The 22,818-nt window shown below is 42.4% G+C and overlaps 1 protein-coding gene across 1 annotated transcript in view; it reads right to left on the reverse strand.

The window, feature by feature from the left end:
• LOC126109509 (ectopic P granules protein 5 homolog) overlaps positions 1 to 22,818 on the reverse strand; it is a 343,395-nt gene that overhangs the window by 273,499 nt on the left and 47,078 nt on the right. The window contains exons 7-8 of the mRNA XM_049914531.1: positions 16,979 to 17,297; positions 9,102 to 9,298 (exon numbers count right to left, since the gene is read on the reverse strand). Of these exons, the coding sequence (XP_049770488.1) occupies positions 9,102 to 9,298; positions 16,979 to 17,297 (516 nt within the window). The remainder of the gene's footprint in view (positions 1 to 9,101; positions 9,299 to 16,978; positions 17,298 to 22,818) is intronic.

A 22,818-nucleotide genomic window follows, 5' to 3' on the forward strand; every position in this document is an offset into this window, starting at 1 on the left:
ATTTGCCACAAGCCACAGTCAAAATTTCAAATGCGGTGCTGCACTTTATTCCATATTTGAAGCAAAATTTAATGCAAATTCTTTGATCCATCTTTTTCCAAAGTAAAAATGCTCCTAGCACTCAGAAACATGTTCAACTTTTCTGACTGTCAACAATAAATCAAATATTCAAATTAGGTGAAAATGCAACACCAGGAACATGTGTATCAACAAGATAAAAAAAAATTTGAGAATCAGAAGGGTAAAGCCTGCAAAAATAAAAAATTCTCATTATTCTTTGATCACATCTCATATGTGCCGAGTAAGTGTATTAAAGACAGAAAAAATACAATTTGATTTAATAAGAGGATTAAGAAAATGCTGAGATAACTGAGATTGTTGCACACTCTTGGTACACACAAGAATGTCAAAATGTCAACAAGCAGCAGTTGACAGAAATTTGTGCAACTATAAAACGATTGGTGTGTGAAGCATACAACAACTTCTACTGTCATATATTACTGAAACATTTTGCACAGAATCCTAGAAAACTCTGGTCCTAGGTAAAATTACTGCAGAGTTCTTGAGCATATTATAAGTTCAAACATAATAAATTTCCTTCATGGAGGAAAGCTTATATCCACAAATCAATGCATCACTAGAGAATGAGATTTTCACTCTGCAGCAGAGTGTGCGCTGATATGAAACTTCCTGGCAGATTAAAACTGTGTGCCCGACCGAGACTCGAACTCGGGACCTTTGCCTTTCACGGGCAAGTGCTCTACAATCTGAGCTACCGAAGCACAACTCACGCCCGGTCCTCACAGCTTTACTTCTGCCAGTATCTCATCTCCTACCTTCCAAACTTTACAGAAGCTCTCCTGCAAAACTTGCAGAACTAGCACTCCTGAAAGAAAGGATACTGCGGAGACATTGCTTAGCCACAGCCTGGGGGATGTTTCCAGAATGAGATTTTCACTCTGCAGCAGAGCGTGCGCTGATATGAAACTTCCTGGCAGATTAAAACTGTGTGCCCGACCGAGACTCGAACTCGGGACCTTTGCCTTTCACGGGCAAGTGCTCTACCATCTGAGCTACCGAAGCACGACTCACGCCCGGTCCTCACAGCTTTACTTCTGCCAGTATCTCGTCTCCTACCTTCCAAACTTTACAGAAGCTCTCCCGAGTTCGAGTTTCGGTCAGGCACACAGTTTTAATCTGCCAGGAAGTTTCAATGCATCACTTGTCCAAAACCAAAAGTGCCCTTTTCTTCCATGATATCACGTGAACCATGAATTAAGTGTGACAGGCAGATCCAAATGCCTAGACTTCTGGGAAGTGTGGGAAGTGTTTGACATAGTACAAAACTTCAGACTATGGCTTGAGCATATGAAATAGGTTCTCTGACATGCCAGTGGCTAGACAGTGTGGGTAGCAATGTACGACTGTTTGCTGATGATGCTATAATATACAGGGAAGTTCCATTCTTGGGTGATCGTAAAAGGATACAGGATTACTTGAATGTAATTTCTATAAGAGGCGATCAAAAAGTTTCCATTCAATGGCTGTACAGTCGAGAGTCAAAATGCCAATCAGGCAAAATTGCTGTGAGTATTGAGGCAATCATCCCACCAATGCACCAGGTTAAATACAGTGGTTTGGTAGAACACATCTCCTGCTTCATGAAGAAGTCCGTAACTGCTCACAGCATGTCCTTGTCTGACAGGAATCATCGACCATTCGAGGACACTTTTAAGTAGTAATTGCATGGGAAGAGATGAGGACTATACAGTGGGTGCTCAAGTCTCAAACAATCGAGTTGGCAAAACTTCTGCCTAACCACATTTGCAGCAATATGAGGACATGCATTACCAAGAAGCAGCAGCATCAACTGTTGCATGGAACTTGGCACCCCATTCCACAAGAGGGTTTTCCAACAGACATGTTGCCCCATACACATTCTTCATTCTCCTTTGTATGTGTACTGGTGTTTCTCCTACGGCAACCAAGAAAAGAATAACAGCACATTGGTCCTGTTTGGACGCATTTGGTAATAATACCCTGCTTCAGAGTCAAGCTACGTTGCACATACACTGCAGCAACATATTCAAACAGAAACTTTTTGATCACACCTTATATTTGGTGTGCACGACTAGGAACTGAGGGGCTATAATCTAGTCATGTTCGAGCACAGTAATGGTGAGCTGCCTGGCACAGTTTTATCTACTAGGAATAACACTGCAAAGTGGTATGAAACGGAACATGCACATACACTGAGCAGACAAAAATCATGGGATACCTCCTAATATTGTATCTAACTTCCTTTTGCCCAGAGTAGTGTAGGAACGCAATGTGGTATGGACTCAACAAGTCATTGGAAGTACCCTGCAGAAATACTGAGTCATGCTGCCTCTATAGCTGCACAAAAAAATGGTTCAAATGGCTATGAGCACTATGCGACTTAACTTCTGAGGTCATCATCCGCCTAGAACTTAGAACTAATTAAACCTAATTAACCTAAGGACATCACACACATCCATTCCCGAGGCAGGATTCGAACCTGCGACCGTAGCAGTCGCTCGGCTCCAGACTGCAGCACCTAGAACCACACGGCCACTCCGGCCGGCTATAGCTGCACAAAATTGTGAAAATGTTGCCAGTGCAGGATTTAGTGAACAAACTGAGCTCTTGATCCTGTCCTATAAATGTTCACTGGAATTCATTTCAGGTGATGGCAGCCAAACCATTCCCTCAAACTGTCCAGAACATTCTTCAAACCATTTGTGAACAAATTGTAGCTCACTGACATGGCGCACTGTCATCCATAAAAATTCCATCATTGTTTGGGAACATGAAGTCAATTAATGGCTGCAAATGTTCTCCAAGTAACCAAACATAACCATTTCTAGTCAATGACCCGTTCAGTGGAGCAGAGGACCCAGTCCATTCCATGCAAACACAGCCCACACCATTATGAAGCCACCACAGTGCCTTGTCAATAACTTGTGTCCGTGGCTTTGCGGTGTTTGCACCACACTTGAACCCCACCATCAGCCCTTACTAACTGAAATTGGGACTCATCTGACCAGGCCATGGTTTTCAGTCACCTAGGGTCCAACTGATACGATCACAAGCTCAGGAGAAGTGCCGCAAGTGATGATATGCTGTTAGCAAAGGCACTCGTGCCAGTCGTCTGCTGCCATAGCTTATTAACACCAAATTTCGCCACACTGCCCTAATGGATATGTTCTTTGTACACCCCACACTGATTTCTGCGGTTATTTCACACAGTTACTTGCCTGACAACACTATGCAAATGCCGTTGCTCTTGCTCAATAAGCAAAGGACGTCAGATGCTGTACTGTCTGCAGTGAGAGGTAATGCCTGACATCTGCTATTCTCGGCACTCTTGACATTGTGGATCTTGGAATATTGAATTATCTAACAATTCCCAAAATGATCTGTCCATTGCGTCTACTGCCTAATACCATTGTGCATTCAATGTTTGTCAATTCCTGTCTGAGGCACAAATCATGTCGGAAACCTTTTCCTATGAATCACCTGGGTACAAATGACATCTCCATCAATGCACTGAGCTTTTATACCTTGTGTATGCAGTACTAAAGCCATCTGCATACACTGATCTGCCAAGACATTATGCCCACCTGTTTAATAACAAGTGTAAGGTCGCTTGTAGGGAAAGTGCATGCTCGACTGATTCATTGGAAGAATTCTAGGAAAGTATAGCTCATCTGTTTAGAAATCCAGAATCAAACGCTTGTGCGACCATTCTTCATACTGTTCAAGTTTTGGAATACCCACCAGGTCATAATAAAGGAAGGTATGCTGTTTTATTTGATACCAGTAGGGTTGATCAACATGTGAGTATTACAGAAATGGTCTGTGAACTCCAGTAGGAAACCCTCAAGGAAAGAAGACATTCTTTTCCCAAAAAAGTATTGCAAAAGTTTGGAGAACCAGAAATTCCAGTACACTACAGGACAATTCTACTGCCAGCAACATACGAAGTGTGATCAAAAAATATGGTGAATGAATTCTTTTAGCAGCAACTGCTGATGCTACAACCATCTGACGTAATTTGTCCGATAGCCTGATTCGTTAAGACTGACAGCATCAAGTTGCAACACACACTCACCTATCAGTCAGCACCCACAAACACTAGAGTGAGGTTGTGATTACCGTGTTGATCACATATCGTGGATTTTGAACAACATGTAAACATTAAGTTCGTTTCAAACTGCAAAAATGTGCCAAGGAAACTCAAAAAATGTTGAAACTGGTGTATGGTGCTCTGAAGACTGTTTACATGTGGTATGAGCACTTTCGAAGTGTAAATGAGTCGGTGCAAGACAAGCAACATTCAGGGCATGCATCAACCTAAAAAATGAAGAACATGTGCAAAACGTGCCAAAAATTATTTGTTCAGACAGACGAATAACTGTTAGAGCGTTCACCGAAGAACTCCGATTTCTGCATGGGTCCCTGCAAGGCAATTAACCGGTAATTTGTAAATGAAACGAATGAGTGCAAAATTTGTTCCCAGACTTTTGAGTAATGAAAAGAAGGAAAATCGTGTGTCATTTTACACGGAGTTGAAGGATCGTCTTCATTCAGATCCATACTTGATGTCCAAAATTGTAACTGGAGATGAAACTCATATCTATGGATATGACCCTGAAATGAAAATTCAGGGTTGCCAATCGAAAACCAGGAATCTCCTCATCCTAAAAAGGCATGACAGTCAAAATAAGATATCAAAGTCATGCTTATTGTTTTTTGATATTGAGGGCATAGTGCAATCAGAGTCCATTCCACGGGAGCAACTGTAAACACAGAATTTTACAAGGGCATACTGCAATGTTTGTGAATTGATGTACAAAGAAAGAGATTAGAAAAATGGACCAACGGCTTCCTTCTTCATCACAACAACGTGCTGTGCCACACCTCACTTTCAATTCATAAGGTTTTGGTTGGAGAAAGTGTTCCTGTCCGTCCACATCTGCCTTCCTCACCAGATTTAGCACCATGCAACTTCTGGATCTTCCCCAAAATTAAAACAGGTTTAAAGCAAAATGTTTTCACAATATGTCTGGTATTCAGAGGACTGCAACAGAGCATATGAATGCCCTTCCAAAACAAACCTTCCAGAAATCCTTCCAACCGTGGATTCAACACTGGGATAATCAAACTGCTAGCCAATGACAGTACTTGGAAGGTGATTAAATCAATTTCCGTGTACATTTAGTACTTTGTTTGTCATAAAATTATTCGCTGTGTTTTTGACCAATACATCTGTTGTGAGAACCACACACTCAAGGCAAAAGAAGTTGGTGTTCATAGGGAGGCATGTAGATAGTTGATTTTCACTCGCTCAATTTGCGAGGGGAGCAGGAGAGGGAATGACTAATAGTGGTAGAAGGTACCCTCTGCCACACACCACATGGTGATTTGCAAAGTATGTATGCAGGTGTAGCTATAGAGATAGATAGTCTGATAACATAGACAGGAGATATCAGTGAAACAGTAACTTACAATTGAGATATAGGTCCTTTGTAGTATTTATTAATATAAGCACAGGCATGACAATGCCCCTCAACAATATATTTGATATGAAGCTAGAAATTTTAAAAAGGAGGCTACTGCACATTCTATGGGAGAAATGCCACTGTTCAGTAGAAGAGTGCACAGAAGATGAAATGATAATTTGAGCAGGGGTTAATTAAGTGTTAAATTGTATTGTATGTATATATAACAAAACTGTATTATTATTACTACCGTATTTACTCGAATCTAAGCCGCACTTTTTTTCCGGTTTTTGTAATCCAAAAAACCGCCTGCGGCTTAGAATCGAGTGCAAAGCAAGCGGAAGTTCTGAAAAATGTTGGTAGGTGCCGCCACAACTAACTTCTGCCGTCGAATATATGTAGCGCTACAAGGGGATGCTTTGTAGGCACAGAGATAAATACTGGCGCCAAAATCTCTGCGTCAGTAAATAAATTAAAAAAAAAAAAGGTGGAAGATGAGCTTTTTTCTCCGCCCCGAGTTTCGACCACTGCATTTTCGTACATTATCCAACGAAGTAAATACAAATTCCGTATTGTTCATCTTCGAATGTAGCAGAATTTCAATGTACTACGAAAATCCGACTGGCCAGACTGTTTGGGATGTTTGTCAATATGGCCAACTCTACGTGTTGAATTTTTTACTACCTGTGAGAAGAGGTGGTTGCTAATAGGAACCTGACGAAATGTGAATCACATGCAGTATTCTCTTCACCATAAGAATAATATGAATGTAAACATTATGCCACGTATTCTTTCGTGTTTGCTGCTATTTCATTTAAATCCTATCTGCCTAATAAACTACGAAACTAGCAAACGTGGAAGAATTTACGTATCGTGTCACGTTTACATTCGTATTTTTCTTATGCCTAATAGTGATACAGTCAGAAATTAAGCACGGCAACTGATTAGATTTTTAAATCTAAGATGACTAATTCCTGTGCAGAATTTGACGTACTAGAGAAGCGGCCGCAAAGATTTTCAAACGGAGAAAAATTTTCGCCTAACTCTCGTTCAGAACTATTCTATCATATGCAGTCTATTATTTGGTTCTTGTTGATCATTATCAAAGAAAGCAGTATAAGTAACAACAAATAGCAGTCTCTTGCCATTGTTTCGCTAGTGAGACGATTCCTCTCTTTTCTTTTTTTTTAATTGTAAGCGTCGGTAGCGCGCACAAAAGCAAGCCATGCCACGCGCGGCGACAGGCCGTAAACACACACTATCAGAATGAGACAAACAATGCATTACACAGTACAGTAATGCATTTTCAGCTCAGAGTGACGTTAACACCTATAACAAAGAAAACGGCACTTATCAGATCAAAGTAAAATAAGCAATCGATTCAAACCAGACGAAGCACGTGAAAAGGAAGGGTACCCGTATAAATACGGACGGAGCGCCTGACGCATAGCAATGGCTACCTGGTAAAACTTAACTGTTAAGCTTACGACTCGAACCAAACTCCTGTAGCTGTATCGTCATTCATTCGACCTAAATTGTGTCTCGTATTACAATGGACCAACTTTGTTTTGATTTGGAGGTGCGGCCTAAAACTTTTTTCTCCCCTTGAATTTCGAGTCTCAAATTTCAGGTGCGGCTTAGATTCGGGAAAATTTTTTTCCTCGATTTCGAGTCTCATTTTTCGGGTGTGGCTTAGATTCGAGTGCGTCTTAGATTCGAGTAAATACGGTATTATGCTGTTTGTCACGATCAGCAGTTTATGGTGAATTTTTGCCACAGTTTTGACATGTCTCCTCTACTTGAATCAAATTATTTAGATTATATTCATTAGGAGACAAATGAACCACTCTCTGCAATTCAATGCTGTCAGCACAAGGGCTGTTGGCCATTCAACAATAGGCCAGGGAACAGAAACCTGCACGATGAAACAAAAACTCGCCATGTGAGTCAATCTACATGGAAGCAGAAATTTTAAACCTGCACAGAGATGTGCACGGGGGTGAAAAAAACACACAGTACATGCAGGTGGTCAACATTAGAGCACACAGAAACGGCTCGCACGAGCCACGAGGCGAGATCTGCAGAGGTTTAACTCGCCATTACAGATGCCCTGCCTGGCTTACAGTCATTCACAGGTAAACACTTCTGTCAGTGGATGTGCCGCTGCCGCATGTCACATGCGGCCTGCACGGCAATCGTCCACAGTAGTGCGCTGTCTTACCCTGCCTCCATCGTGGTGTCTCCAAGTGGGGATACTAAATACTTTGAACATAGTTTACAGTAATTAACTTACCATGAATCAAAAATATGAACAAACGATGTTCTGTAAAGAAATGACAAGGCTTCAACTACTCATCTCTGTGCCTGGAAATGAGGCACATCCATTGCCCACCTTCACCACTTCTTAGTCCATCCCTAAATAGCTTCCATTCCCTACTTTTTACCATTTGGTCCACATTCCTATGAAAGAGCCAGATGCAAGGCCTGTCCCAATAAAACCACCTAGCACAGTCTGCTCCATCATCATAATGCCCCTGCACAGGCAGCTTCAAATGTCAGGCAGTTTTTGGTCAAAAACCAAATGGCAGCTGTTTCTCACCCAGCCTAATCTCTGCACCCAGCCCTCTGTGATTTTCTTCAAGAATTACACAAGAAATCAGAAAGGGAAGAATTTTCATGATGTAGAAGAAGAGGGGAAAAAGTATATCCTTGGAGGCAATAAACAGTATAACTTCAGGAATTAATAACTGTTTCTACCAATGGCAAAAATGTAAGCACAAGTGTTTTATGTCTGATGGACACTATTCTGAAGGAGATTCAGTTTTGAAAATGTTTTGTAAAATACATGATTTTTTGTAAAACAATTCTCATTATTTTTGAATCATCCCTCATATATCAGAACGAGCGATTAGACAGACTAGGAGTGGGAGTATTCATTCCAGTTAGCAAAAGTATTATGTTTATTAAAGCCAAAATTAAGTCTGACTGCAATGTACCCAGTGACTGAAAAAAGTGGAGGTGACTCCTGTATATAAGAAGGGCAAAAGAACGGAATCATAAAATCACCAACCTCTGTCTTAAACATCCGTTGGCTAAGAATTTTTGAACATTTTATCCTTTCAAATATAATAAATTTCCTTGTCGCAGAAAAGCTTCTGTCCGGAATCTGGAACAGTTGTAGAATGCATCACACATCTGAAATTCAGCTTGCCATTTCCTCATATTATATGTCCAGAACTACTGCAGATCTACTGATGCATAGTCAGAATTCTTGTAATAGAGTTTGACCAGAAGTATGCGATCCTGCATCGAGACAGCGATGCTGGATGTCTGAGATGTGAACTGAGGAACATCCGTGTACTCCGCATTTTTTTATTTAGAATGTTCTACTGCTTGCAATGCCATCGTCGTAAGATTTTCGTTATTCCCCCTCCCCCGCATACCATTTTCCCATTCTTTGACAATATTCCAGTCAAATTTGACGTCATTCTGAGCAAAGGCTTTTTTCTTTCTTTTTTTTTATAGCATTTTGAAACTGTAACTACAGTCACCCGGTATATGTAAATCAGAACGTACCTGTCATCCCTCCTGTCGACCAGCAGCACGTGGCGGAACACTGCGTCAAATGGGATCTGATTGAGGATGGCCACGAGGTCATTCTCCCGGAGAATGGCCCCGCACCCTCGTCCGACTTCAGTGTCTTCGTCCTCCTCTCCGTCCGAGTCCACCAGCACCCACGGCTCCGACGGTGCCGGGTCTCCCCTCAGTGGTGCCTGCAACACAAAACCATATCAACGCCTGTTGGCAGCTTAGGGTCTTGATTTAATTATCATTTCACTCTAGAGAGCTGCACAGTCACCGATGGTGCAAGGGATAAATCCCTGCAGTCACACCATCCTCTGTGCCCTCGGTGGCTCAGATGGATAGAGCGTCTGCCATGTAAGCAGGAGATCCCGGGTACGAGTCCCAGTCGGGGCACAAATTTTCAACTGTCCCCACTGATTTATATTAACGCATGTCGGCAGCTTAGGGTCTTGATTTAATTACCATTTTACAAAACCATTCACTCAAAAGTCTAATAAAACCTCTGCAACTGTATTTCATTATTCTGTCACCCTCTTAGCACAGTCAAGCACGAAAACCTGTGTCGTGTAACTATTAACACACAGTTATTTCAGTTTTGAAGGTGTGGCTTTATCGCACAGGAAGTATAATAATATTCGTTTTACAAATTCAAGTGCCATTTTCTTTCTTTTGAAACTAAGATTGTATGGTATGCCACGTAAAATATAGGACTAGATTGAAGACTTTTTGGTACAGGTGACACAGCATGTTATCTTGAAAGATCACTGACAGAAGTATTAGTAATTTCATTTGTGGAACAGGAAAGGTGTGTGGATCCTTTCTGTTCATGTTGTATATTAATGCAACTTTGTTTGTGCTGGGGAAAGGTTTGAACTTCGCACCGACACCTAAGAGGTTGCCAGTCGTTGATTTTATTAGTTCTATTGAACAGGCTGTTTATAAACTACCTTCCGAGGCTGCGAAAGAGGTTAGGAGGGAAACTTGTCGTGTGTTGACTGGAGCCCATCCACCCGGGTGTAACATTGCAGCAGCTAAGGCGGCTGCTTTACGTTCACTTAGAATGGATCCTGATATTGTTATTTTACCTGCGGACAAGGGAAATGCCACCGTTTTGTTGAACAAGCACGATTACATTCAAAAGATGCAGTGTCTACTTTCTGATTCGGCGTATCACAAAATCGGTGCTGACTCTACTAAGGGTGTTGAGAGAAAGACAAGTAACATCCTGAAGAAAAGTTCTTTGTCACAGGAGACTATCTAGAGTCTTAATTCTTACTGTGCTGTACTACCTAGATGGTATGGCCTCCCTAAGGTCCATAAAGAGGCTGTCCTGTTGAGGCCTATTGTTTCTAATATTGGTGCTCCGAAATATCGTGTAGCTAAACATCTTGCTAGTTTGTTGAGCCCACTAGTATGTAGGTGTGAAAACCACATTAGATTTCTTACGTCGATTGCAGGGATTGCATTTGAATGACTCTGATATTTTAGTCAGTTTTGATGTGGTTTCTCTTTTCACTCGCACTCCTCTCTCTGATTTGTTGCAGCTAATTGAGGTTAAGTCTGGTGTCGAGTTAACAAATTTGTTTCGACAAGTGCTGACTTCCACTTACTTTTTATACAATGGTCAGTACTACGAACAGACTGATGGAGTTGCAATGGGAAGCCCGTTGTCACCTATTGTGGCCAATTTGATTATGGAGGACTTTGAGGAACATGCATTGGAGTCAGCGACCTTGAAACCTGCGTGTTTTTTCAGATATGTAGATGATACTTTTGTTGTTTGGCCTCATGGTAGTAAGAATTTAAACCGGTTTTTGGAACATCTGTATTCAATCCACCCAAATATTCAGTTCACTATGGAGGAGGAAAAGAATGGATGCCTCCCTTCCTTGATGTGTTGGTCAAAAGGAAGACTGATGGTACGTTGGGACATTCTGTTTATAGGAAGCCTACCCACACTGACTTGTATCTGCGAGCTGATAGTTGTCATCATCCAGCTCAGCGTGAAGGAGTACTTCGCACCTTGGTTCACAGGGCCCACGTTATCTCAGACCCTGAAAGTTTGGCAGCTGATCTATCACATCTCGAAGTCACCTTTCGTCAGAATGGTTATAGTGAGAGGCAGATCAAACATGCACAGCGCCATCAACCTTCTGTGCAACAGGTGAGTGATGATAGCAACGAAGTGTCACCTAAGTCTACAGACTTTTTGCCTTACGCAGGAAGCATTTCCAACAGGATTGGCCGTATTTTGCGGAAATATGATGTGAAATGTGTTTTTCGACCACTTTCTAAGATTAAGGCCATGTTGGCATCCGTAAAAGATGATTTTGGTTTGCGTAAGGCTGGGGTCTATCGTATTCCTTGCAGTTGTGGCATGTCATATATTGTTCAGACAATCAGGACTGTGGAAGACCAGTGTATTGAACATAAGCGTCACACATGCTTACAACAGCAGAGCAAATCCACTACTGCAGAATATTGCCTTGACACCGGTCATCCTATGGATTACAACAACACGGAGATTCTGGCTTCCACATCCAGCTATTGGGATAGTGTTATTAAGGAAGCTGCTGAAATCAAACTATCAAGCAACCTTATTAACAGAGACGGTGGATTTTGTTTAAATGCTGCTTGGAATCTGGCTCTGTTTCTCATCAAAAAACAGAGGGACAGATTTAGTGCTACCTCACCTGTTGATTAATAGTAACTATCGATATTTCTGATGTTGGTTATCTTTGTTTGTGTTGACACTTGTTCTGTGTGTGGTGTCTTCCTTGTTTCTCCTCTGTGAACCGAGGTATTAAATTTCCTTGCACATTTTTTCTTCCTTGCATTTGTGCCTTGAGAATGGCAGGGTGTGCTCCTGTCGAAATATCGGCGGTGTTCGACGATGTCACCTGGCAGCAAACCCGTAAGTTATTTGTATATTAATGATGTTAGAGGCAATATTAATAGCAACCCCAGAGTTTTCACAGAGAATATTGTCATCTACAATGAAGTAATGTCTGAAAAAATCTGCAGAGATATTCAGTTGGAGTGTGATAAGATTTCAGAGTGTTCCAAAATTGGGCAACCTGTTTTAAATGATCAGAAATGAAAAACAGTACAGTTCGCAATATGACAAATTTAGTATCCTATGACCACAATATCGATATCAATTAATCACAGATGGAATGGTCAACTTGCACAAATACTTGCCTGGGTGCAACATCTTGTAAGGATATAAAATGGAACGATTACATAGGCTCAGTCATAGGTAAAGCAGGTAGCAGTCTTTGGTTCAGTGGCAAGTTACTAGGGAATTGCAATCATCTACAAAGGAGATTGCTTACAAAACACACTTGTGTGATCGATCTTTAAATATTACACTGGTGTGAGGAACCAATACCAAATAAGAGTAACAGTGAATATTGAACATATACAGAGAGGGGCACACAAACGGTCACAGGTTTGTCTGACACACAGTAGAATGTCATGGAAACTCTGAAAGAACTGAACTGGCAGACAACTGACGATAAACACAAACAACACCAAAGGAACTGACTTGCAAAGTTTCAACAATCAGCTCTGAGTGATAAATCTAGCAATATACTACAACACCTACACATCACTCCCACAGCAATCGTGAGGAGAAGATTAAACTAATTACAGGATGCACAAAAGCATTTAAGGAATAATTTTTACCACACTCCATATGTGAATGGAATGGGAAGAAGCCCTAATAACTAGTACAATGGGAAGTACCCTCTCTGCCATGCACTTCACAGGGGATTGACGAATATAGATGCAAATGTAAAATGTCAATTATAATATTGATGTACATTCCCAACATGTTCTATATTTTATACTGAAGGAATCTTCAGTGGATTTTTCCTCAGATAATATAGTTTTGTTTTTAGATGTAATGCTTACAAATTAGAAACAGTTCACACAATAACTTTTACATAATTAAAATAGTATTTTTTTACATGAGCAAACTGTTACTTACAGTTACCAGGCCACCAGAATGCGTTAGTGTTGTTCGTATTTAACATTGTTACCAGGCCTGGTTGGATATATAAGGGGTGTGAACAGTTTCAGATGTTGAATGATCCCTGTGAAGGGTTCTGAGATAACGTGTACTCATGCGAGACAGCAGTATCTGTACCTGAGAGAGTTTGGAAAGGACCTCATTGTGGATCTGCATTTGCCCAGCAGGTCAAATCGTGCAACATCCGATGTTGGACTCCGTGGCAACAGCACACATACTCGTCATCAGGTTTCTGGTCAAATACGTCCAACTGCAATAAGGGCTGATCGTTGTACCGTGTACCGAGGACATCGTAACACACCTGTGCCTGCATCCGAGAACAAGTAACGGACTAGTAGAATTCTCGGATGTCCGACCGAGTCACATTGTAATTACTCCACAACATTTTGGCAAACAGACTTGTTGCCATCTTCAGTTGGTCGCTGATGACTGCCGCTCCACTCCCGCCAGAGTAATTACGACATGACCTGGCAGGACACCTGAGATCTACACATTAGAAATATGCCAGGAAAACATCAGACTGCATATCAAGTAATTGACTCCCTGCAACGCCGAGTGTGATTGCGCACCATTGATTGGCGATTAGATACAGAGTTATTATCCCACACATATGCACCACAACACAAATGGTTGCACTTGGAGTGGTGCTGCAACCAGGGAGCACGGACTGCTGGTGAATGGTGTGGCACAGTGTTCAGCTACGAACTGCCTTTCTACACTATCCCAGAGAGACCCCATTCTTCCAATGTTTTGGAGTAGTACAGCGTGTTACTCCAGGCATTTTGGTGTGGCTTCAGGTCACAGCTGGCAGTGATTGTGGGAAGTTGATGACACAGTAATATGTTATCCTGCAACCTCATGTGCTACCTGTCGTGACAGGATTGTGGAGCCATTTTTCACCAGGACAATGATCACCCACCTGTGGCAAGTGTCTCTATGAACTGTCTCCACCTTGTTGAGGTACTCGTGTTGCTGGCAAGATCCCTAGATCTGTCCCTCATAGAACACGTGTTGGGCAAACTCGGACGTCAATTCTGTCCCAGTGCAAGTATCGAGGTTATCAAGGACCAGTAACAACAGCTACAGGCCAGCTTGCGTGAGGATGGATACAATAGTTTTATGACAACCTTCTGAACCAAATCACAGCACACATCCAGACCAGAAGGAGTGCAACACCATACTGGTAAGTGGGCCAAAGTTCTTTGTAAATTTGGCACAGTTTTATAATTACTGAAATGATGTCACATACCCTCCCTCTCAACCCGTGAAATTTGATTTTTTTTGCTCCTCCCCATCTAGTCACTGCACTTTGTTTCTCAGGCAGAATATGTTCCGGATTTTGAAGTGGCAGTGCAAACACTAATCTCTGACCGGCGGAGAGGAAACACAGATTTTGCCAGGACTGATGTGTAACTGTAACTAACATTTTATCTTTGTCAAAATTATGGTCAGAACCTTTCCAAATCTACAAGAACACTTGTAAAAACAAAACTGAACCATTCCAGAAAAACACAATGAAGATTCATTAAACATAAAAACTCAAAATATGTAAATAAATATTATTTTGCACCAAGAAATAAGTTTCTGAATCGTAATTTCACAGGTCATATTAGTACAATTTGGGTGATTTTTCGTTTTCATGTCAGGGCATCTTGTGTGCTTATGGAGCACTGAACATGTGAACTATTTGGTTAGTTGTTTCCACACAACATAAAAGCTACACCTGTGTAACAATAGTACTAAATGAGACCTGTCATTATAGCCCCGGCCTTCTAGTGTTGCAGCGTGTCACCTATCATCTGTCAGACACAAAGTCAAATCTGACAGGTAGAGAACAGGGAGTTTTGAAGGGGACTGTGGCCAGAAAGCACAAGAGAAGAGCATTCGATAGGGGGGAAGAAGATGGACAGTAAGAGGGGGAAGATGAGGTGGGGAGAGAGGGGAAAGAAATATATGGGTAGAGTGAGAAAATGGGAAGAGATGGGCAGAGAGAGTGTGAGGAGGACATGGACAGAGAAGGGGCGAGGTGAAGATGGAAATAAATATTCAGAGGAGGAAATGGACAGAGAGAGGAGGGAAAGAAGTGGATGGAAAGAAACTGAGCAGGTGGAGATGGTCAGAAAGAGAGGGAATGAGGAGATTTGAACGACATATGTGCTTTACATGATTATATATGAAAAACATCTGAGATGAACATACATCAGCAAGAAGCCTTACCACTGAAAGTTATCTGATGTGAACTGCACACAGGAAACATTCACAATGGAATGGCTATTTCAAATTGTCATCTAACAGCAACAGACTCGGCATCTCCGCTATGTGAAAAGTAGCAACTATCCTTTTCATAACACTGTTACATTCCGTATTGGATTTTCCACTGTTGACATTATTTGTGACCAGTAGACATGTTTATGTCTGGTGACGCCTAGAGAAGCCTTTTGGGTTGAATGTTCCTGTACTAACCATTTGCATTCAATAATGCAGACACAGGGCATCTCTGTGCACTCTTATTTAAATGCCGCTGCCTAGGCAGCAAGGGCACCACAGAAAATTGCATGCGTCTCTCTGTGGAAACAATGAGGCCACTGACCACCAATTACAATAAACATTAAAACAAAAACTTCACTTTCATTCAAATACAGGGAGATTTAAAATTCCTATTGCAGGTTTCTAGGATTTGTAGAGGGGACTTAAGTGGACGTAATTTCGATAAGGAACCTGCGTCCGGAAATTTACAGGTTGGATGTAAAATACGTTTGAATATCAGATCACTTTCAAATCTCCCATTTCACGGCGCGCGCGAGCTCGCGCATGCCGCCCCCCCCCCCCCCCCCCCCCACACACACACACACACAGAGTAGAGACTATGAGCTCCAAACTGTAGCGCAGCACGGCTGTGGAGTAACACAGCCAACCCTCCTAGTTTCAAATGTACTGATTTCCCACAACTATTGTTGTAGTCGACAAAGATGTTATGTGATGTCATACTTAGAATAGGAACTGATGATGATAGCCTCTCTTCTCAGCTTGTGTGTGTACTGTGAAGTGGGAAATTTGGAAATGATTCAACTTCAAACTTATTTTATATCCCAATTCACATTTCCGGACATGGGTTCTTTATCAAAACTTTGTCCAGTAAGTCCCCTCTACAGCCCCTAGAAACCTGTAATAGTAATTTTGAATCACCCTGTATATTTACATAAGCATTACAATACAAAGCTTTTCATTGTATGATATTTTTTGAAACTCACTGGGATGGACTCTTTCCATAGTCATTTTAATATAACTGTTTACAAATGAATCACTGTCATAATCAAAATCATTATCACTCTCATTTTCAATTAGAAGTTCCCCTAAAAGCTCTAGAACCTCTTCCTCGGAGAGGACTGTGCACGAAGAACTTGGACATAATAATTACAACCTTTCTCTCAACACAACGGCTACAGTTTGACACTGAGTTAACACGGACTTCCCCAGATGGTATTACTATGCAGTATCAATGCGTAGTATAGTCAGATTCGAGAATGGAGCACACGACAGCTACAAAAACCGTGGCAAACAAAAGTCGACATCAGAGTGGAAAACAAAATTCGCAATGTATAGCGCCACTCGCCATTGGAGCAGAAAGGCTCAATGTGAACTGTGGTGGGGATTCACTGATGGTGTGGAGCTCAAAGTTGCACTGTGGTCTCGACTAGATTGTCGGCTCGCGTGGGCAGGTTACACAGTGAGATACGGCGAGATATGTCACTAGTCTACTGGGTGACATTTTTCACACAAGCTGCAGCCCCTGATGAATGTCTCGTGTGCCAGACTGAAAACTCACTCCCCTCACCTGCTCCAAGAAGTGCTCCCTCTCCCGTACGGGCCTGACCAGCGTCGCCAGCACGGCAACAGCGTGGCGCAGGTACGGGCTCGCGAAGACCGCCGCCGAGTCGACGGCCGCGACGCCCCCACCCGGCGTGACCGCCGTCCCCACGCAGTGGCGGTGTGGCGGCGGGGGTGGGGTCTGCACAAACGGTGCGGCCCAGCTACCGACGCCAGCGGGGCAGCGCAGTACGTGGTGCAGCAGGAAGAGGTGGTCGCGCCACGTGGCCAGTCTCACCAGCAGTGCCACCAGTCGCGACAACCAGCCCCGGCAGTCTGCGATGAACCTGCGAGGGGAAGGAGGCTGCTGCAGTGGCACTCCAGCTAAATGGTGGCCGGTCATAGCCACAGAGCTGTACACTGACTCACTACCTAGCTATTGGAACTAATATTTCCTTCGGCCAGAAGGAGAGACAGATGGGTTGGGGAAGATTATAAATGAAGAGCAGCTCACTCAGACCCCCGTTCGAAAGGGGCCTCCGTGTAGCAGGACAAAAATAGATAACGATGAATGGGGAAGCATCAGAGACAGTAGTTTGGAGATGGTACATTGATAGGTACTATGTCACTTTAGCTCCAGACATAAGACCAGAGAGAAGTAAAGACGCACCAGGCCACTAAACAATCTAGTTTTTCCAGAATGAGATTTTCACTCTGCAGCGGAGTGTGCGCTGATATGAAACTTCCTGGCAGATTAAAACTGTGTGCCGGACCGGGACTCGAACTCGGGACCTTTGCCTTTCGCGGGAAAGTGCTCTACCAACTGAGCTACCCAAGCACGACACACAGCCCGTCCTCACAGCTTTACTTCTGCCAGTACCTCGTCTCCTACCTTCCAAACTTTACAGAAGCTTTCCTGCGAACCTTACAGAACTAGCACTCCTGAAAGAAAGGATACTGTGGAGACATGATTTAGCCCCAGCCTGGGGGATGTTTCCAGAATGAGATTTTCACTCTGCAGTGGAGTGTGCGCTGATATGAAACTTCCTGGCAGATTAAAACTGTGTGCCCGACCGAGACTCGAACTCGGGACCTTTGCCTTTCGCGGGCAAGTGCTCTACCAGCTGAGCTACCGAAGCACGACTCACGCCCGGTACTCGCAGCTTTACTTCTGCCAGTAACCTGTCTCCTACCTTCCAAACTTTACAGAAGCTCTTCTGCGAACCATGCAGAACTAGCACTCCTGAAAGAAAGGATATTGCGGAGACATGGCTTAGCCACAGCCTGGGGGATGTTTCCAGAATGAGATTTTCACTCTGCAGCGGAGTGTACGCTGATATGAAACTTCCTGGCAGATTAAAACTGTGTGTCCGACCGAGACTCGAACTCGGGACCTTTGCCTTTCGCGGGCAAGTGCTCTACCAGCTGAGCTACCGAAGCACGACTCACGCCCGGTACTCGCAGCTTTACTTCTGCCAGTATCCTGTCTCCTACCTTCCAAACTTTACAGAAGCTCTTCTGCGAACCTTGCAGAACTAGCACTCCTGAAAGAAAGGATATTGCGGAGACATGATTTAGCCCCAGCCTGGGGGATGTTTCCAGAATGAGATTTTCACTCTGCAGTGGAGTGTGCGCTGATAGCCTGCGGCTAAGCCATGTCTCCGCAATATCCTTTCTTTCAGGGGTGCTAGTTCTGCAAGGTTCGCAGGAGAGCTTCTGTAAAGTTTGGAAGGTAGGACACGAGGTACTGGCAGAAGTAAAGCTGTGAGGACGGGGCGCGAGTCGTGCTTGGGTAGCTCAGTTGGTAGAGCACTTGCCCGCGAAAGGCAAAGGTCCCGAGTTCGTGTCTCGGTCTGGCACACAGTTTTAATCTGCCAGGAAGTTTCATATCAGCGCACACTCCGCTGCAGAGTGAAAATCTCATTCTGGAAACATCCCCCAGGCTGTGGCTAAGCCATGTCTCCGCAATATCCCTTCTTTCAGGAGTGCTAGTTCTGCAAGGTTCGCAGGAGAGCTTCTGTAAAGTTTGGAAGGTAGGAGACGAGGTACTGGCAGAAGTAAAGCTGTGAGGACAGGGCATGAGTCACGCTTGGGTAGCTCAGTTGGTAGAGCACTTGCCCGCGAGAGGCAAAGGTCCCGAGTTCGAGTCTCGGTCCGGCACACAGTTTTAATCTGCCAGGAAGTTTCAAATCTAGTTTTTAATTTTTGGTCTCAATATGCCTCGAGGTTCCTGAAGACAGATATAAATCTGTGGAAACAGTAATCCACTCATACTTATCACTGACATTGTTGTTTATGAAAGCTTCACAGCATTAATTGATTGCGCAACAGATTCTTTTCTTCACCTCGAAATGAAATGGTGCAGTTTAATCACAGTTCTTTCACGAAACCTGACTGACTGACATTAGACACATCAGATGTGGGAATAACAGCAAGCTTCATCTTCACCTCAGGTATGAGTTAATGGCATCTCGTCTACTCTTTCACTTAAAGTAAACTTAATTATTTTGCCACTTTGTACACTGTACGATTTCTTAAATCTGCTCAACCGGTCGAAGAAGATTTAAATTGGCAATGGTCACCTCAATAGTGATTCAGAGGGCCCAGTCTTGTAGACCTCCAATAATGGTGCATTATCCCACACAAGCAGCTCTATGTGGTTCATATCTTGAAGAAAACACCACTAAAGAACTGCTGTTCATGTCATTCATTCAAGTTTAAGGCTTTACGTTGGTTATTAGTGGAGGGTAATCGACATTGTGGCCACCCTATGTACAGTAAATCTTTCGGGCAGTTTCTTATTCACATTTTTGTGGGTCCCAGTTTGATGTGTATTAACTACTTTGTGCAATTATTTCTTCCATTTATACAGTTATGGTTAGATTTTATGAAACAGAACCGTGTTTGCACACTGCTTAATGTTAAGTGTTAAACCCCATGAGCATTAATTCAGTTTTATCTCTACTGTTAACACTTACACAACCACAAAAGCAACTGGTAATTATTATGGACATTAAATGAGTTGCAAATTTGAGAGAACAGTAACTGTAGATGTCTGTTTCAGAGAATCTATCAATGAAATCTTTACAAATTACGATTGCATCGAGTCATGTTACCTGTTTACTGTAGGGCTGTCAACCAAGGATGTGCAACTGCCGTGTTACGCAATGGCGATCCGCTAAGCTCTGGCAGGGGTGACCAACTGTCCAGCCACCCAACCAGCTAAGTATTTGGCAGTTTTTAACATTTTTCAGAAATACTTTCATTGTGTCTTAGCAGCTAAAATTTTTATAGGGTGTTTTTTCTATGTATTTGTTCTGTAGAAAAAATTTCAGGGCATTTTTCAACAAGGTGGGATTGCACCGTACCCTTGCGAGAGAGCAAAACAAATGAGATAAAAGATTTTTGATAATTAGCTTTGAAGAAGCACACTGTCCAAAAGTTCAAAATTGTCTCAGTGTTGTTAATGAGCATGTCAATCATGAAGCATCTCAACTATACAGCCAATGGCTACTTTCATTCTTTGCACGATTTGAATTTTATCCAGACTTTCCAGTACCATATAAATACTTATCTGAATCACTTATAAGTGGCAAGAGGTATCTTTGAGAGAAACCGACGCGCAAGTCGCCGCAGTGGTGTCAAATTGAAAGACTTGCACCAGGAGAGCGGTCTACCCGACAGGAGGCCCTCGTCACACGACATTATTATTATTATTATTATTATTATTATTATTATTTGAGAGAAATTCATTTTTTTGTTGTTGTTAAACATAGGTGAATTTATATATCAAATTCCAGTCTATCAATCTGAAGGGAACTGAGAATTCTGTATGCCCAGAGATACTGTAGATAACACACAGCCATTCAATGGGGTGGAAAATCCACGAAGAAAACCAAAAATAAAAAAATTAAAGTAATCTGCCAGCACTGTATCAATGCTCTGGCAAAATATTTGATACTGTCTTGATCAAAAGTCTGATGAGAGATTGTTTCTCTGTAATATTTAAAGCATGTAAATCAAATAATAAATGACAGCTCTGGACTGGACTTCATCTCTCTACACACTGAAGCTCATGATTTCTCCCCCCCATTTAGTTTTGTATATGTATTACTGCACTGAAAATATCTGCTCAATGGTGCAAGTGTCAACGGACATACACTTTACTCTTCACCTTCAAGCTTGCAATCAGGACTCCTCAGTTCTGTCCCCAGTGTGTTTTTCTGGCAGCATTAGTTCTAGGTGAACAGTGATGTGCAACTAAAGGCAGTATTAGTTGACGATCCACCACAATCGGCACAGGTCTAGTGTGACAGCCATCTGATGGCAGAAAGGGTGGATTTATGAGAATTAGCACACACATTTTCCGTGCTTGCAAATAAAAAGCTGTTCAAAACTCTTGTGAATCTGTGCAAGCACACTAGATGGTGATAAATCACTCATGCACAAAAGGGGGTACTCTGAGTAGCAGTATGCTTTCTGCTTGTTATTGTTCATGGTTTACTGCCATTGTTCGTGTTGTTGTTGACATATGTGGCAGAGGCTAACTTCAGGCTTTCATATTGAAGATTTTGCAAATTTTTCAGTGATTCAATTTCATAAATGCAGTAATTAAGCAAAAGCAATACTTTTAGCTCACAAACTTTTTTTTTTTTATATAAGCTGTTTGTCAAAAGCATTCTTTGGAATGGAAGATAGATTAAGTTTGGAGCTCAGCTTTCTTCATGTTTGCATCCATGTTCAAGGGCTCTGAGTAGAGGTAATAATACTGCAGAATTATGATTAAACATGACAGTGGAGTACTGCAAAGAGAATGCAAATGAGTGAGAAGATGAACGTGTCTGGATTTTGTGTGTAAGCTGTGACTTTTGAATTAACTTAAATACGTGTGGTATCTCGTACAAGTTGGGATCGAGAAGCAAGCATTCAAAGGGGTTGAGTTGACCTTTCTAGACTCTGAGAAGCTCATCTGCAGAAACCAGCATGGTTTTAGGAAACAGCGGTCATGCGAGACACAGCTGGCCTTCTTTGTGCATGACATACAACAGGCTCTAGATACCAGCTCCCAGGATGATGCCATATTGCTCGACTTTCGAAAGGTGTTCGACTCAGTTCCGCACTGTCACTTGCTACAAAAAGTGCACACTTACGGTCTATCCAGTGACATATGCGATTGGATAGACAGGGAGCAGTATGTTGTCCTGAACGGGGTAACTTCAACAGAAACAAGAGTAACTTCAGATGTGCCCCAGGGCAGCGTAACAGGCCCTCTGCTTTTTACGATTTACGTAAACGATCTGGTTGATGGTATTGACAGCAGCCTTAGACTGTTTACCGAGGATGCTGTAGTCTACAGGAAAGTAGTATCACACGAAAGTTGTGAACAAATCAATGAGGATTTGCAGAAAATAAATGCGTGGTGTAATGACTGGTAGTTATCTCTCAATATTAGTAAGTGTAGCCTACTGCATATAAAAAGGCGAAAATCCCTATTAATGTATGAGTACAAAATAAATGATCAGTCTTTGGAAGTGGCAACATCAGTCAAGTATCTGGGTGTGACTATTAGAAATGATCTCAAATGGAATGATCAGATTACACAAGTAACAGGTAAGGCAAACTCTAGATTGCGGTTTATTGGTAGAATCCTGAAGCGATGCAGTCCTTCAACAAAGGAAATAGCTTACAATACGTTAGTTCATCCAGTCTTAGAGTATTGTTCGCCTGTATGGGACCCTTACCAGTTGGGTCTGATTCAAGAAATTGAGAAGGTCCAAAGAAGAGCGGCAAGATTCGTGACTGGTACATTTAGCCACTGCGAGTGCGTTAAAAATCTCATAGAAAGTTTGAAGTGGGACACACTTGCAG

Source organism: Schistocerca cancellata, chromosome 12 (assembly GCF_023864275.1).
Source record: "Schistocerca cancellata isolate TAMUIC-IGC-003103 chromosome 12, iqSchCanc2.1, whole genome shotgun sequence".
NCBI classification, from domain to species: Eukaryota; Metazoa; Arthropoda; class Insecta; order Orthoptera; family Acrididae; genus Schistocerca; species Schistocerca cancellata.